Source organism: Oncorhynchus mykiss, chromosome 3 (assembly GCF_057628025.1).
Source record: "Oncorhynchus mykiss isolate SJ-2025 chromosome 3, ASM5762802v1, whole genome shotgun sequence".
Lineage (NCBI taxonomy): Eukaryota > Metazoa > Chordata > Actinopteri > Salmoniformes > Salmonidae > Oncorhynchus > Oncorhynchus mykiss.
Genome location: NC_143024.1, coordinates 63,756,467 through 63,773,584, shown reverse-complemented (window position 1 = coordinate 63,773,584; position 17,118 = coordinate 63,756,467). Strand labels below are relative to the sequence as shown.

General features: G+C 41.4%; 1 protein-coding gene across 1 annotated transcript in view; it reads left to right on the top strand.

The window, feature by feature from the left end:
* LOC110520175 (contactin-associated protein-like 5) overlaps positions 1-17,118 on the top strand; it is a 119,712-nt gene that overhangs the window by 81,438 nt on the left and 21,156 nt on the right. The window contains exons 9-12 of the mRNA XM_021597305.3: positions 43-186; positions 10,703-10,877; positions 13,421-13,527; positions 16,487-16,606. Of these exons, the coding sequence (XP_021452980.2) occupies positions 43-186; positions 10,703-10,877; positions 13,421-13,527; positions 16,487-16,606 (546 nt within the window). The remainder of the gene's footprint in view (positions 1-42; positions 187-10,702; positions 10,878-13,420; positions 13,528-16,486; positions 16,607-17,118) is intronic.

Sequence of the window (17,118 nt, the reverse complement as noted above, 5' to 3'; positions counted from 1 at the left end):
GTCTCCAAACCACCCAGAACCTACACCCTGCTGTCTCCACAGGTCACAGGGTGAATGATGGACTGTGGCACACCGTGAGTCTCGGCTCCCGAAGTCTCCAGGTCACCATGACTCTGGACAGCGAGCCGTCCTCAACCATCGAACTGGCGGACCACATGGACGCAGGAGACAACCTCTACTTTGGAGGTAAGAGGACAAATAATATGACCAATACTTCGTTAGGTATGAATATATGTTCTGGTATTTACAGTAGAAACCCAAGGACTTGATGAAACTGGGGACTGTAATACCTAAATAGCCTCACTCTTTGGCATCGTCACTCAAGTGCCATAGTGGCTCTTAATTTACATTGGCTTGTAAGCAGAGATTAACTTAATACATCCCTGTACAAACTTTAGCTTCCCAAAACGTGCCATGTACTGTACATCTCAAATCTTCTGATAGCTGGCATTTTACTAAGCTGCTTTTAAAAGGCTTCAACTTGTATAATGGCATGTCTTGGCAGGTTTAACTCTGCTCTCTTTTTTGGGGGCGACTTCTCTCTCTGCCATAACAGAGGTTTAACAACTTTACATGATTGTCACTAAATCACAAATGTTGTATTTTCTGCTTGCATGTCTCCAGTCAGTCAGCACTCTTAGCAACTTAACATGCAGTGCCTTCGGAAAGTATTCAGACCCCTTGACTTTTTCCACATTTTGTTACGTTACAGCCTTATTCCCATCAATCTACACACAATACCCAATAATGACAAAGCAAAAACACGTTTTCAGAATATTTTGCTATTTTTTTCACCAACAAAAAAACTGAAATGTGACATTTGCTTAAGTATTCAGACCCTTTACTCAGTACTTTGTTAAAGCACCTTTGGCAGCGAATACAGCATCGAGTCTTCTTGGGTATGACGCTACAAGCTTGGCACACCTGTATTTGGGGAGTTTCTCCCATTCTTCTCTGCAGATCCTCTCAAGCTCTGTGAGGTTGAATGGGGAGCGCTGCAGCACAGCTATTTTCAGGTATTTCCATAGATATTCGATCAGGTTCAAGTCCAGGTTCTGGCTGGGCAACTCAAGGTCATTCAGAGACTTGTCCCAAAGCCACTCCTGTGTTATCTCTGCTGTGTGCTTAGGGTCATTGTCCAATTGGAAGGTGAAAAAGTTTTCATCAAGGGTCTCTCTGTAATTTGCTCGGATTATCTTTGCCTCGATCCAGACTAATCTTCCAGTCCCTGTCACTGAAAAACTTCCCCACAGCAAGATGCTGCCATCACCATGCTTCTCCGTAGGGATGGTGCCAGGTTTCCTCCAGACATGAAGCTTGGCATTCAGGCAAAATAGTTTAATCTTGGTTTCATCAGACCAGAGAATTCCCAAATGGGCTGCCATGTGCCTTTTACTGAGTAGTGACTTCCGTCTTGCTACTCTACCATAAACGTCTGATTGGTGTAATGCTGCAGAGATAGTTGTCCTTCTGGAAGGTTCTCCCATCTCCACAGAGAAACTGTAGAGCTCTGTCAGAGGGACCATCGCATTCTTGGTCACCTCCCTGACCAAGGCCCTTCTCCCCCAATTTCTCAGTTTGGCCGGGTGGACAGCTCTAGGAAGAGTTTTGGTGTTTCCAATCTTCTTCCATGTAAGAATGATGGAGGCCACTGTGTTCTTGGGGACTTTCAATGCTGCAGAAATGTTTTGGTACCCTTCCCCAGTTCTGTGCCTCGACACAATCCTGTCTCGTTTCTCCATGGATAATTCCTTCGACCTCATGGCTTGGTTTTTGCTCTGACATGCACTGTCAACTGTGGGCCCTTATATAGACAGGTGTGTGCCTTTCTAAATCATGTCCAATAAATGTAATTTACACTGGATCTTCCTTTAGAAGTTGCATCATACTGCAGCACAGCTTGCGGGCTGCCGCAGGATTCTATGGAATGTTATTTAAGTGTCAGCCATTGTTGCCATTAATGCTAGTTAGTCCTAGTTTGACCACCAGAGGTCATCATTGAGAAGCATTTGACTGTTTTCAATATTGGCTGTACGAGAGAATTTTAAGCCTTTTTTGTAAGATCATAGTATATGGGATTGATTTTAAGAAATGTAACTTAATTAATTTGATTAATATTATGGTGTTTCTAATTCCAAGGAAAACTAAAAACTAAACCCTCAGAGTTTTCGTTAGTAAAATATGGCGCTGTCAATGATGTGCGTACTGGGAGCGGAGTCAGGTGCAGGAGAGCAGAGAGTTGTGAACAGGCGCACACTTTATTTAGGCAGGAGAAACCAACAGACGGACGCCACCGCGTCGAAACCTCCAGCCAATTGGCAAAAGTGAAAACTCGCAAACAGTCACAATAATATGTACAAACAAATTAACATACCTCATGAAATAAAACACGGAAATAAACGCATACCAGTATAGCGAGTCAAGGGAACAAGACAAAACAAATGGCTAAATGAAAACTGGAGCGGCGATGGCTAGAAAGCCGGTGACGTCAACCACCGAACGCCGCCCGAACAAGGAGAGGAGCAGACTTCGGCGGAAGTCGTGACAGCGCTGTACAAAGTGAAGAGCAAAATAATCCTAACATTTCCACACCATAATTGTAGGCTAACCAATATCCAAATGGAGATTCAGTGAAAATAAAGTCTAATTGATTTATCAAGACCAGTCCCCATGCTTTTCTCAGAGCAGCGTGAAACTGTGCTGGCATAGTTTACCACACGCGGGTAGGCTATTGCTTAAAATCCTATTATAACAATTGGATGACTTTGGGAGTTTCAGTAAGCAACAATTTGTTGCCTTCATTAGCCTACTTTATTCTTAAAATAACTCCAGCACAGAGAAGAGAAAAGAGCCTTAAATAATTCAACAATAAAGCGATTGAATTCAAAAATGCTTTTGACTCTTTTTAATTTTGGGCATCAACCAAAAACACAGCATCTACCGTGGTTTTGAATTAAATTTAAAACATACAACTATTTCAAAATGCATATGTTTATTAGGCTACTGTGCCGTCTGACAAAACCAACAGGACAATGAGAATAGGCAAAAATAACACACCATAATTCCTCTCAAGAGAATTAACATTCCAGTTACACCAACTGGTAGACTGATCACACAATTGTACAAAATGGTAAGAGAACTCGTGAAGAAAGCTACCCCTCTACATACACATTTCTTGTGTTTACATCTAACAATAGCAACAGGAATATTATAAAAGTGAAATAAGTATTTGTTCTGACTTACATTTGGTCAAAAACGCACAAATATCAAATTAATGACAGTCTGATCTCCACAAAAGCCAGCCTAACTAAGTGAATAATCCAATAATAATTGGTAGGACACATAAAAGGAAATATCAACGAGTTTACCAGAATCTCTAAACGAAAATACTGGCAAATCAATAAAATGTCCTTGTACAGTAGTAGATCTAATTACATTTAGAGGATTCTAAATTAATATCTAAGGGTATTTTGTACACTTATAATGCAGGGTTAATAATAAATTAATATATTTGTAGGGGTTGGTGCATTTTTGGGGGGCAAATCTGGTTTTAGAGTACTTAAGCATCGAATACATTGCAAGTTTGCCCATTTTGGCCTTTGGGCTACACTTTACAATAGGACTCAACTCTGACTGACCACAGCATCTATAGTGCTACAAATATATTATTGAATTAGATTTTTTTTTTTTTACTGTTTTATTAAGTAGTCTTGCTTGTCTCAGAGCAGCGCGAAACAGTGCTGAAGTAGTTGACCACATTCAAGTAGGCTATTGCTTCAAATCCTATTATAACAATTGGATGACATTGGGAGTTTCAGTAAGCAACAATTTGTTGCCTTCATTAGCCTACTTTATTCTTAAATGAACTCCAGCACATAGAAGAGAAAGGATTGAATTCACAAATGCATTTGACTGTGTTTAATATTGGCCATCAACCAAAAACACAGCATCTGCCGTGATAGAAATACGTTATTGTATTCGTTTATTTATTTATTTTTACTATTTCAAAATGCGTATGTTTATTAGGCTACTGTGCAGTTTGACTAGTAAACATACCCTACATTACATAGTGAACATGGTAATGTGCCTAATTACTTACATAAGGCAGAGCAGGCCATGTCCAGACTTTCTCGATGACCTGAAGTACTCATTAACTCTGTCTTTAATGCTTTTTCGGGTTGCATTAGTCATGGACAGAAACGTCTGAAAGTCAGTATTAATGATGAACACCCGGAGGTTCACTGGTAAGCCACATTTGCCTTGGTATCCATCCCAAATGGTATTCTGTGTCAACCCGTGTTATCTCTCTTCGGTCACACATCCTGGGAAGTTGGTTAGGACATCTACTTTGTGCATGACACAAGCAATTTATCCAACAGTTGTTTACAGACAGATTATTTCACTTATAACTCACCGTATCACAATTCCAGTGGGCCAGAAGTTTACATACTCTAAGTTGACTGTGCCTTTAAAAAGCTTGGAAAATTCCAGAAAATGATGTCATGGCTTTAGAAACTTCTGATAGGCTAATGGACATAATTTGAGTCAATTGGAGGTATACCTGTGGCTGTAATTCAAGGCCTACCTTCAAACTCAGTGCCTCTTTGCTTGACATCATGGGAAAATCAAAAGAAATCAGCCAAGACTTCAGATATTTGTAGACCTCCACAAGGCTGGTTCATCCTTGGGAGCAATTTCCAAACGCCTGACTGTAACACGTTGATCTGTACAAACAATAGTACGCAAGTATAAACACCATTGGACCACGCAGCCGTGATACTGCTCAGGAAGGAGACGCATACTGTCTCCTAGAGTTGAACGTACTTTGGTGCGAAAAGTGCAAATCAATCCCAGACCAACAGCAAAATACCTTGTGAAGATGCCTGAGGAAACAGGTACAAAAGTATCTATTATCCACAGTAAAACAAGTCCTATACCGATATAACCTGAGAGGCCGCTCATCAAGGAAGAAGCCACTGCTCCAAAACTGCCATAAAAAGCCAGACTACGGTTTGCAACTGCACATGGGGACAAAGACCGTACTTTTTGGCGAAATGTCCTTCGGCCTGATGAAACAAAAATATAACTATTATGTTCTGTTTGGAGGAAAAAGGGGGAGGCTTGCAAGCCGAAGAACACCATCCCAACCGTGAAGCACAGGGGTGACAGCATCATGTTGTGGGGGGGGGGGGTGTTTTGATGCAGGAGGGACTGGTGCACTTCAGAAAATAGATTGCTTCATGAGGAAGGTAAATGATGTGGATATATTGAAGCAACATCTGAAGACATCAGTCAGGAAGTTAAAGCTTGGTCGCAAATAGGTCTTCCAAATGGACAATGACCCCAAGCATACTTCCAAAGTTGTGGCAACAAGTCAAGGTATTGGAGTGGCCATTACAAAGCCCTGACCTCAATCCCATAGACAATTTGTGGGCAGAACTGAAAATGCCTGTGCGAGCAAGAAGGCCTACAAGCCTGACTCAGTTACACCAGCTCAGTCAGGAGGAATGGGCCAAAATTCACCCAACTTATTGTGGGAAGCTTGGGGAAGCCTACCCGAAACGTTTGACCCACGTTAAACAATTTAAAGCAATACTACCAAATACTAAAATGGTGATCCTAACTGCCCGAAGACAGGGAATTTTTTCCAGGATTAAATGTCAGGAATTGTGAAAAACTGAGTTTAAATGTATTTGGCTAAGGTGTATGTAATCTTCTGACTTCTGTAGTTTTGTCACAATAATTTGTCTGACAAACAGAGAACTTTGCGTGCTGCAGGCTCAGGCATGGATCAAAGCTGGCGAGACATTCAATGACATCATCAAGAGTTATGCAGGACCCTATGTCAGAGAGGTGTTTTTGTGACCACATAGTGTCCTACTAATAGCCCTTGTGAAAAACAAGTGTTTGAGAACATGTTTTCAAATACCTCCAGGGCCGATACACAAGTTCCTTACTTTTTCCCCCTTCTGCTTGCCTCTTCCATTTTTGCAGTAATGCTGCAATTAGTTGGTTTTAATTTTGGGTAGAGCAGACATTTCCGTGTTAGCTGCATGTGTAACATATTTATGATATCATTTACAAAGTTTGACCTTTTTTAAACTTTTTTTTTTAAATAATGTTTTTTAAATCAATTGGTATATTTGAGTTTAACTACAATATTTATTGTATTATTTCATTTTCAAATAATCGAAAGTGAGCAGTTGTAATCTGAATAAAGATACAAAGGCCATTCTTGGACATGGGGTGAGACATTCTTACTAATTTGATAGAAAATCAGTACGGATTTAATTATAACTTTTGTATGACTGACACCTTTAGTGATAGGTCTAATGCTTTAGTATTTAATAATTTCTGCCCTCCGAATTCATATTCATTATATAAATAGGCCCATGTGCACCTTCATCAGATTAACCGCAACATGTCGGCTAAAGCGATTTAATTCATGAATGCATTTGAACGTTTTTAATATTGTGATAATGAAAAGCAAAATAATCCTAACATTTCCAAATAAAAATCGGATTGATTTATCAAGACCAGTCTCCATGCTATGTAATTCAGTGATATTTATTCCCATAGTAAATCGATATGGATCCGTTAATATATATACAGTGCCTTGCGAAAGTATTCGGCCCCCTTGAAATTTGCGACCTTTTGCCACATTTCAGGCTTCAAACATAAAGATATAAAACTGTATTTTTTTCAGCAACAAGTGGGACACAATCATGAAGTGGAACGACATTTATTGGATATTTCAAACTTTTTTAACAAATCAAAAACTGAAAAATTGGGCGTGCAAAATTATTCAGCCCCTTTACTTTCAGTGCAGCAAACTCTCTCCAGAAGTTCAGTGAGGATCTCTGAATGATCCAATGTTGACCTAAATGACTAATGATGATAAATACAATCCACCTGTGTGTAATCAAGTCTCCGTATAAATGCACCTGCACTGTGATAGTCTCAGAGGTCCGTTAAAAGCGCAGAGAGCATCATGAAGAACAAGGAACACACCAGGCAGGTCCGAGATACTGTTGTGAAGAAGTTTAAAGCCGGATTTGGATACAAAAATATTTCCCAAGCTTTAAACATCCCAAGGAGCACTGTGCAAGCGATAATATTGAAATGGAAGGAGTATCAGACCACTGCAAATCAACCAAGACCTGGCCGTCCCTCTAAACTTTCAGCTCATACAAGGAGAAGACTGATCAGAGATGCAGCCAAGAGGCCCATGATCACTCTGGATGAACTGCAGAGATCTACAGCTGAGGTGGGAGACTCTGTCCATAGGACAACAATCAGTCGTATATTGCACAAATCTGGCCTTTATGGAAGAGTGGCAAGAAGAAAGCCATTTCTTAAAGATATCCATAAAAAGTGTCGTTTAAAGTTTGCCACAAGCCACCTGGGAGACACACCAAACATGTGGAAGAAGGTGCTCTGGTCAGATGAAACTAAAATTGAACTTTTTGGCAACAATGCAAAACTTTATGTTTGGCGTAAAAGCAACACAGCTCATCACCCTGAACACACCATCCCCACTGTCAAACATGGTGGTGGCAGCATCATGGTTTGGGCCTGCTTTTCTTCAGCAGGGACAGGGAAGATGGTTAAAATTGATGGGAAGATGGATGGAGCCAAATACAGGACCATTCTGGAAGAACCTGATGGAGTCTACAAAAGACCTGAGACTGGGACGGAGATTTGTCTTCCAACAAGACAATGATCCAAAACATAAAGCAAAATCTACAATGGAATGGTTCAAAAATAAACATATCCAGGTGTTAGAATGGCCAAGTCAAAGTCCAGACCTGAATCCAATCGAGAATCTGTGGAAAGAACTGAAAACTGCTGTTCACAAATGCTCTCCATCCAACCTCACTGAGCTCGAGCTGTTTTGCAAGGAGGAATGGGAAAAAATGTCAGTCTCTCGATGTGCAAAACTGATAGAGACATACCCCAAGCGACTTACAGCTGTAATCGCAGCAAAAGGTGGCGCTACAAAGTATTAACTTAAGGGGGCTGAATAATTTTGCACGCCCAATTTTTTCAGTTTTTGATTTGTTAAAAAAGTTTGAAATATCCAATAAATGTCGTTCCACTTCATGATTGTGTCCCACTTGTTGTTGATTCTTCACAAAATAATACAGTTTTATGTATTTATGTTTGAAGCCTGAAATGTGGCAAAAGGTCGCAAAGTTCAAGGGGGCCGAATACTTTCGCAAGGCACTGTATATCCAAAAACCTCAGTTTACATTGGCGCCATGTTCAGAAATGCCTATAAAACATCCGGAGAAATTGCAGAGATTGCCACATCAAATAACAGAAATACTCATCACAAACTTTGATGAAAGATACAGGTTTTACATAGAATTAAAGATAAACTTGTTCTTAACGCAACCACTGTATCAGATTTTAAAAATGCTTTACGGCAAAAGCACAATATTTAATAATCTGAGAACAGCCTTCAGCCACAAAAGCAAGCCATATAGTTACCCGCCAAATTGTGGAGTCAACAAAAGTCATAAATAGCCATATAAATCTTCACTTACCTTTGCTGATCTTCGTCGGAATGCACTCCCAGGACTCCCACTTCCACAAGAAATCTTTGTTTACGTCCATATTTATGTCCAAATACCTCCGTTTTGTTTGCGCGTTTAGTTCACTACTCCAAAGGCACAATGCGCGAGCGCAAAATCCAGACGAAAAGTCAAAAGAGTTCCATTACAGTTTGTAGAAACATGTCAAACGATGTTTACAATCAATCCTTAGGGTCTTTTTATAATAAATCTTCAATAATATTCCAACCGAACAATAGCATATTCATTACAGAGCAAAAAGAAGGAATTGGGTGCCCGCGTGACCACGCAGTAAACAACTGATTGGCCTCAGCCTAGTCCACTTGTTGAAACAGCTCTTATTCGACACCCTTCCACAATTGAAGCCTCAAACAACTTTCTAAAGACTGTTGACATCTGCTGGAAGCCTTGGGAAGTGCAACCTGGCCCCATAGACACAGAATATTGGATAGGCAATCACTTAAATGAAACTACAAACCTTAGAATTGTCTCAGGTTTTCGCCTGCCATATGAGTTCTGTTATACTCACAGGCATCATTCAAACAGTTTTAGAAACTTCAGAGTGTTTTCTATCCAATACTACTAATAATATGTATATATTAGCATCTGGGACAGAGTAGCAGGCAGTTTACTCTGGGAACCTTATTCATCCAAGCTACTCAATACTGCCCCCCTGTCACCAAGAAGTTAATCAGGGTGATTTTTTCACAAATAGACAGGTATTTTCATCAATGGCACGTTGTTTGAAGAGTCCACAAACAGGAGGTAGAGTTCCAGAGCTCACAGGTGTGGCTGGCATGGATTGTGACTCCATCTCATTCCTCGCCCTCTTCAACTCGTTTTTCTCCACCTGACTCTCCACCAATGCCGCCTGACTCTCTGCCAATGACGTGACTCTCCGCCAATACCTCCTGGTTCTGGACCAATGCATCAGCTGATTCATTTTACAATCACAATCCTAACATGTCCAAATAAGACCAGCTCTGTCATTCAGTAATAATAATAAAAATAATAATCATTGGATAACAGATCATCTCTCAGAACTCATTAAGAGGCAGCTTCTATCTTCAATATAATCATTAATTCAGAAGGTCAAACCCAGAGGTGGCCTGCAGTAGGTTATAATTAATGGAAAATTGCGTGTCAATTTATAAACCATGTGCCATGGAATCGGTACATCTAAAATCTCTTCCCAACTATTTTGCAAAATGGTATATATTTTTATTTATCACAATTTTCTTTAACCAATTTTGTTCTTTAATGCAGGGCTGACAGACGTAACACGTCTGCCGGCCCTGCACTACTTTTCCCCCCTTCCACTTGATAAAGGTTCCAATTGACAATTTTTTTTTTAATCAAATAGTATAATTGAGTTTAACCACAGAACCATTTGTTCTGTATTTTCTGGTGGATTAAACTGAAATTGCAACCAACTTTCTCTGGCTTGTTTAAAAAATAACAATATTTTGGAGATGATTTCTTTTTCAAATAACCGGAAGAGAGCGGTTGTAATCTGAATAAAGGGGGAAAGGCCATACTTGAACATGGGGTGAGACATTCTTACTCATTTGTAAATAAAGCCAGATTTATTTAGGTTTTTAGAGGGAGACCAACCGAAAGCCCACCGTGCCTATTTTTCGAAAATCGTCAGTCCACATGTCAAATGAAATTCCCCAATTGTATTTACCCAAGTTCTCTCTTAACTCCAGGACCACCGACAGTTTTTGTTGTTGCCTGATGCAGGACTCTAGTGCCAGAGAAGAGAGACTCTCAGACTGAAAACACTTCCATTAATTTACGAAAAGATAGTACATTTGTGCCACAGTTTAGACTACCAATAGTTCCGCGTTCTACCTCCCCCTTGTGATGACAGAATGCCACCATCTACCACTAACGGTCGCGGCATAAGCTCGGAACTTTTAAAATAAGGTATTTTTGTTTTTATAGGTTATAGGGTATTTTGTGTAGATTTCATTTATTTAATCCGTTTTAAGTCTGTGACGTAACAAAATGTGGGGAAAGTCAAGCGGCCTGAATACTTTGCATTATTACAATAGAAGCTGGTTTGGCAGACGTTTTGTTACGTAAACGTAAACGTTGTTACGTTCTGCTGTGTGTTCCATTAGGCTGTCCCTCCTTGTCCCCAGCTGACCCAGGCTGTGAGAACCCCATGTTGGCGTTCCAGGGTTGCATGCGTCTCATCTCCATCAACAGCCAGCCCATGGACCTGAACCTGGTGCAACAAGGACGGCTGGGAAAGTACAAGGAGCTGCAGTTTGACACATGTGGCATCCATGACAGGTATCACAATTTCTGTATACAATATTAGAATTTTGAAATGATGTGCCAAGGTGACAACCTTCAACTCAAAGCAAATGCATGGGACTTTTGTTTTTTTGCTTATGCAACTAACACAAAACTTAACACTTGATTATTGTCAGACCTTGTTTGATATAGTATGTCCCAGCAACTCTGTTTGGATTGTGCAAGCACATAATTGCTGTCTCATTTGATTTTATGGCGCTGCTATGAAACATTGTAGTTTATTTTGGACCTGAAGCTTGTGAAATCCTTTTCTCACAGCTGAAGTGTGAGCAAATTAACATTAACACACGTTCTAAGGCAGGGGACCTTTGAAGTCAGCAGCCTTTACAAGGGTCTACAGTAATTACTGAGGAGGGTTGAGTAATTATAGAAACGTGGTAGGTTCCTATGTTGCCCAATGGAAAAAGCAGCTGATTGGGACTCTGCTTTCGACTGTGTCTCTAATTAACTGTGACTGGAGTCAGAGTGCCGATTGACTGATTGCCAGACTGACAGTCTACTGTACAATTTTTACTGGGATGAAACCAAGGAACCAGTTAACCTAAGAGACAAGATCCCCTGAGAAGTGATGATGAGGAGAAGAGCTTATTTTTCTTTGGTGTTTCCAAAAGTGTCGGGAGCAAAATGTCTCATGTTATGACACCTCACCGAACATATTTTAATTGGGAACCTAGCATGAGAAACAGTAAGCAAAAATAATTGTGGCAAAGCTCAAAAGAGGCAACTTGTTTCTTAGTGTTAAAATCTTGAACATTCTTTTGCTATTTTTATGTATAGAACCAGCGCCCAATACATTAGTCAAAGCACAATACGAATAATCCGATGTCTGCATGCATTGCTATACTGTAATTAGACTAAACACTATTTCAGGATCTGCAACATGGGCGTGTTTTTGGAGAACTGGTGATTTAAACCGCACCCATTTCTGAACGACTTTGTATTTCGTTCCTGTGGTGAGGATTAAGCACGGTGTTTATGCTTGTGGGGTTCCAATAATCAGCACAATAAAAAAAAGGCTTCCATCTTCAACCTTTTCAATATAATGACAATCTACTTATAATTGCGTCACCTCCACTGTAACGGGCAAATCACTGCAATCAAACAAGATTACTACATACCCTGGGAGTTGTTCTTTCTATCGTCTTGCCTTTTTAGAAAGTGTTGATTTATTCTTCCCCCTGCTCAACACTGCCTGTATATTCATAGTATAACATAGCAAAGCTAGGCCTCCCTCTGTCTCTCTCCATCACCAATTCTCCAGCTTTAAAACATTCATGAGCAGCTGTCATCCTCCAGGACCCTGCCAGGCTCAGGGTGGCAGTCCCCTAACAGCCAGCGCAGGTTGACTGGAAGACCGCGGCCTCCGCATGCCACCGTGGAGGTGGGGGCCATGGGTTCCTAGGAATGTTCAATAAAGCCATTAAGGGACATGCCCAACCTAACTCAGCACTTTGGCGTGTGACATATTTTAAAGAAAAGCAATTCATTTCTTTGTCAGCGAGGGAACTAATTACATAACACAAAAAAACTCGAAGAGATTATAGTATCTTTTGTTGAAGAGCTTTCCTTGCCATTCACTCCGACCACTAAAACTTTATTGTCCGGTTTATTGCGGAGGAACAGTTCTGCAAGTTGAGCAGCATAATTTTATGGTCCACGAAAGCCTTTTTCTGTGTGCATGAATAAAAATAGCACAGCAATAATTAAACCATCACCTGAACATTATCCGGAGAACAGTTGACTCCTTTTGTAGTGCTAAATAGGTAAATGGGTATTGTAATAGCTGTGTTGTATGTACAACCCCCACTAAACCAGAGCTCCCCTGGGACAGGTTTCACAATTGAAGCGGAATTAAATAATATATGCAAGCTTAAAAGGCAGGTAATTTTAGAAGGTACAGAGGCATGAGGAAGGCACTATTAATCAGAGTGTCTTTCCATAGCCAGTTTCACTGGTACTTTTTCTGCATATTGTTAACATTTACAGAGACCTCAGACGATTTGCAAAAATGTCATTGTAGAGAGGGAGAGAGGTGAGGAGAGTGGGGTTGGGTTGCTTGCACCTGCCATAGCCATGCATGTTTACAAACAACTGCCGGCACAAACATCTGCTTTACTTGAATTTGAGCCCCACACAAAAAAATCAACAATAACAAAATTGTTATGAAAATCTAAACTCAATATTCTGTTTGCTAAATCTATTGTCACTGGAGAGTTTTGTATGTAGATGCTCATCTTTAAACGGCTCCCTGTGAAATTAGACTGTGTCAGGAATAATTCAAATTTTAAGTCTTACAGTCGTTTTGTTGTTAAGAAGATGTTAAAAGACCTGCCATCGTCAGTCAAGCATATTTTGTAATGTCCTCAAAACCATTATCTCCAGCTAGTTCAGTTCAGTCAGAGAGTGGGAACAACCACATTGTTTTAGCATTGCATTTAGCATTGTCTCCATGACTTTGCCTCTCTAGTACCAGGTTACTTGGATTCCTTCTCACTGTCTGATCTTCCCTGTCTCTCTAGATGTCTGCCCAACTTCTGTGAACATGGAGGGCAGTGTTCCCAGTCCTGGAACACCTTCTACTGTGACTGCTCTGGAACAGGATACGCTGGAGCCACCTGCCACAACTGTGAGTCCTTCCTGCTTTCCGGCTGTATGGGACATGACTGGGCTGACCTCTGTACCCATTGTGTTTTATTGTGTAAATACACTAGATGACCAAAAGTATGTGGACACCTGCTTGTCAAACATCTTATTCCAAAATCATGGGCATTAATATGGACTTGCTGCAATAACAGCCTCCACTCTTCTGGGAAGGCTTTGCACTAGATGTTGGAACATTGCTGCGGGGACTTGCTTCTATTAATCTACAAGAGCATTAGTGATGTTGGGTGATTAGGCCTGGCTCGCAGTCGGTGTTCCAATTCATCCCAAAGGTGTTTGATGAGTTGAGGTCAGTGCTCTGTGCACTGGGGGCATTGGCATGCTGAAGCAGGAAAGGGCCTTCCCCAAACTGTTGCCACAAAGTTGGAAGCACAGAATAATCTTGAATGTCATTGTAATCTATAATGTCATTGTATGCTATAGCTTTAAGATTTCCCTTCACTGGAACTAAGGGGCCTAGCCCGAACCATGAAAAACAGCCCCAGACCATTAATCCTCCTCCACCAAACTTTACAATTGGCACTCTGCATTGGGGTTGGTAGCGTTCTCCTGGCATCCGCCAAATCTATATTCGTCCCTCGGACTGCCAGATGGTGAAACATGATTCATCACTTCAGAGAAAGCTTTTCAATTGCTCCAGAGTCCAATGGCGTGAGCTTTACACAACTCCAGCCAACGCTTGGCATTGCGCATGGGGATCTTAGGCTTGTGTGCGGCTGCTCGGCCTTGGAAACTCATTTCCTGAATCTCCCAAAGAACAGTTATTGTGCTGACGTTGCTTCCAGAGGCAGCTTGGAACTCGGGTAGTGAGTGTTGCAACCGCGGACAGAAGATTTTTACCCGCTACGCCCTTCAGCACTCGGTGGTGAGCTTGTGAGGTCTACCACTTCACGTTGTTGCTCCTAGACATTTCCACTTCACAATAACAGCACTTACAGTTGACTAGGGTAGCTCTAGCAGGGCAGACATTTTACGAACTGACCTGTTGGAAAGCTGGCATCCTATCAAAGTTACTGAGCTCTTCAGTAAGGCTATTCTACTGCCAATCTATGTCTATGGAGATTGCATGGTTGTGTGCTCGATTTTTTACACCTGTCAGCAACGAGTGAGGTTAAAATAGCCGAATCCACTAATTTGAAGGGTTGTCCACATACTTTTGTATATATAGTGTATACTACTCAGCAAAAAAAAAAAAACATTTTTCAGGACCCTGTCTTTCAGAGATAATTTCTAAAAATCCAAATAACTTCACAGATCTTCATTGTAGAGGGTTTAAACACTGTTTCCCATGCTTGTTCAATGAACCATTAACAATTAATGAACATGCACCTGTGGAACGGTCGTTAAGACACTAACAGCTTACAGACGCTAGGCAATTAAGGTAAGTTATGAAAACTTAGGACACGAAAGACTTTCTACTGACTCTGAAAAACACCAAAAGAAAGATGCCCAGGGTCTCTGCTCATCAGCGTGAATGTGCCTTAGGCATGCTGCAAGGAGGCATGAGGACTGCAGATGTGGCCAGTGCAATAAATTGCAATGTCCGTAGTGTGAGACGCCGAAGACAGCGCTACAGGGAGACAGGACAAACATCTGATCGTCCTCGCAGTGGCAGACCACGTGCAGCAACACCTGCACAGGATCGGTACATCCCAACATCACACCTGCGGGACAGGTACAGGATGGCAACAACAACTGTCCGAGTTACACCAGGAACGCCCTCTCCCTCCATCAGTGCTCAGACTGTCCGCAATAGGCTGAGAGAGGCTGGACTGAGGGCTTGTAGGCCTGTTGTAAGGCAGGTCCTCACCAGACATCACCGGCAACAACGTCGCTGGACCAGACAGGTCTGGCAAAAAGTGCTCTTCACTGATGAGTCGCGGTTTTGTCTCACCTTGGGTGATGGTCGGAATCGCGTTTATCGTCGAAGGAATGAGCGTTACACCGAGGCCTGTACTCTGGAGCGGGATCGATTTGGATGTGGAGGGTCCGTCGTGGTCTGGGGCGGTGTGTCACAGCATCATCGGACTGAGCTTGTTGTCATTGCAGGTGATCTCAAGGCTGTGCGTTACATGGAAGACATCCTCCTCCCTCATGTGGTACTCTTCCTGCAGGCTCATCCTGGCATGACCCTCCAGCATGACAATGCCACCAGCCACCAGCCATACTGCTCGTTCTGTGCATGATTTCCTGCAAGACAGGAATGTCAGTGTTCCGCCATGGCCAGCGAAGAGCCCGGATCTCAATCTCATTGAGCACGTCTGGGACCTGTTGGATCGGAGGGTGAGGACTAGGGCCATTCCCCCCAGAAATGTTCGGGAACTTGCAGGTGCCTTGGTGGAAGAGTGGGGTAACATCTCACAGCAAGAACTGGCAAATCTGGTGCAGTCCATGAGGAGGAGATGCACTGCAGTACTTAATGCATCTGGTGGCCACACCAGATACTGACTGTTACTTTGGATTTTGACCCCCCTTTTTCAGGGACACATTATTCCATTTCTGTTAGTCACATGTCTGTGGAACTTGTTCAGTTTATGTCTCAGTTGTTGAATCTTGTTATGTTCATACAAATATTTACACATGTTAAGGTTGCTGAAAATCAATGCAGTTGACCACTATTCCCATTCTGTTTCACTGTGTAAATAAACAATCTAGTCTCACTATTTCCATATCTAATATGTTGTTTTAAGGTTTAGCCATAGATTGTTTTGCATACTTCGAGGGTGTTTGATGAGATATGAGACACTATAGTTATTGTTAGGTCACCATCACATTTTAAATGGAAACAAATACAAAATATACACAACCCTATAATACAACTGTTTCTGCAAGCGTTTTTCTTTTTGTAACAGCCTGTGACAACATTTTATTACCCTACTCAAATTGTATTTTCATTCTCTACTCCCATGTGTATTCCTCTGTAGCCATCTATGAGGCATCATGTGAGGCCTACAGGCTGACTGGCAGCTCCTCAGGCTACTTCTCCATTGATCCAGATGGCAGTGGACCTCTGGGGGCGACACAGGTCTTTTGCAACATGACAGGTGAGCTGCCATCCTGGCCCTCAACCCCACATAGACATTTAGACTGATGGCCTTTATGATCTTGTTGTCAGACTAATCTAGATTTTCAGCCAGAATTATACTTTAGATCGCATTGACATTGATCATAATCCAACAATATTATGATAATTCGGATCAATCTCAGTCTATTTCATTGATCTTCATGGGCTTTGTTTAAGATAGGTACATTCTAGATTAAATGCATTTTTCTTTTCCCTTTATCCCTTTATTTGGGAAGCAGCCACATTAGACCGTTTCATATCTGTAAAATCAGAATGCACTCTAGCGAGGATGACAGAGACTGACTGGTAATTAGGGGGGCTGTCAGATATGTAAATACCTCCCAGTTTGGTACAGGATCATGAATAATCATACATCATATTCAAATCACTCCTCGAAATGAAACTTAACGTATAATCACTACTGTGCTCTCAGATTCTGACTCTGACTTTCTGACTTGTCATCCTCAATTATTCTATTTATGCATGTGCCTT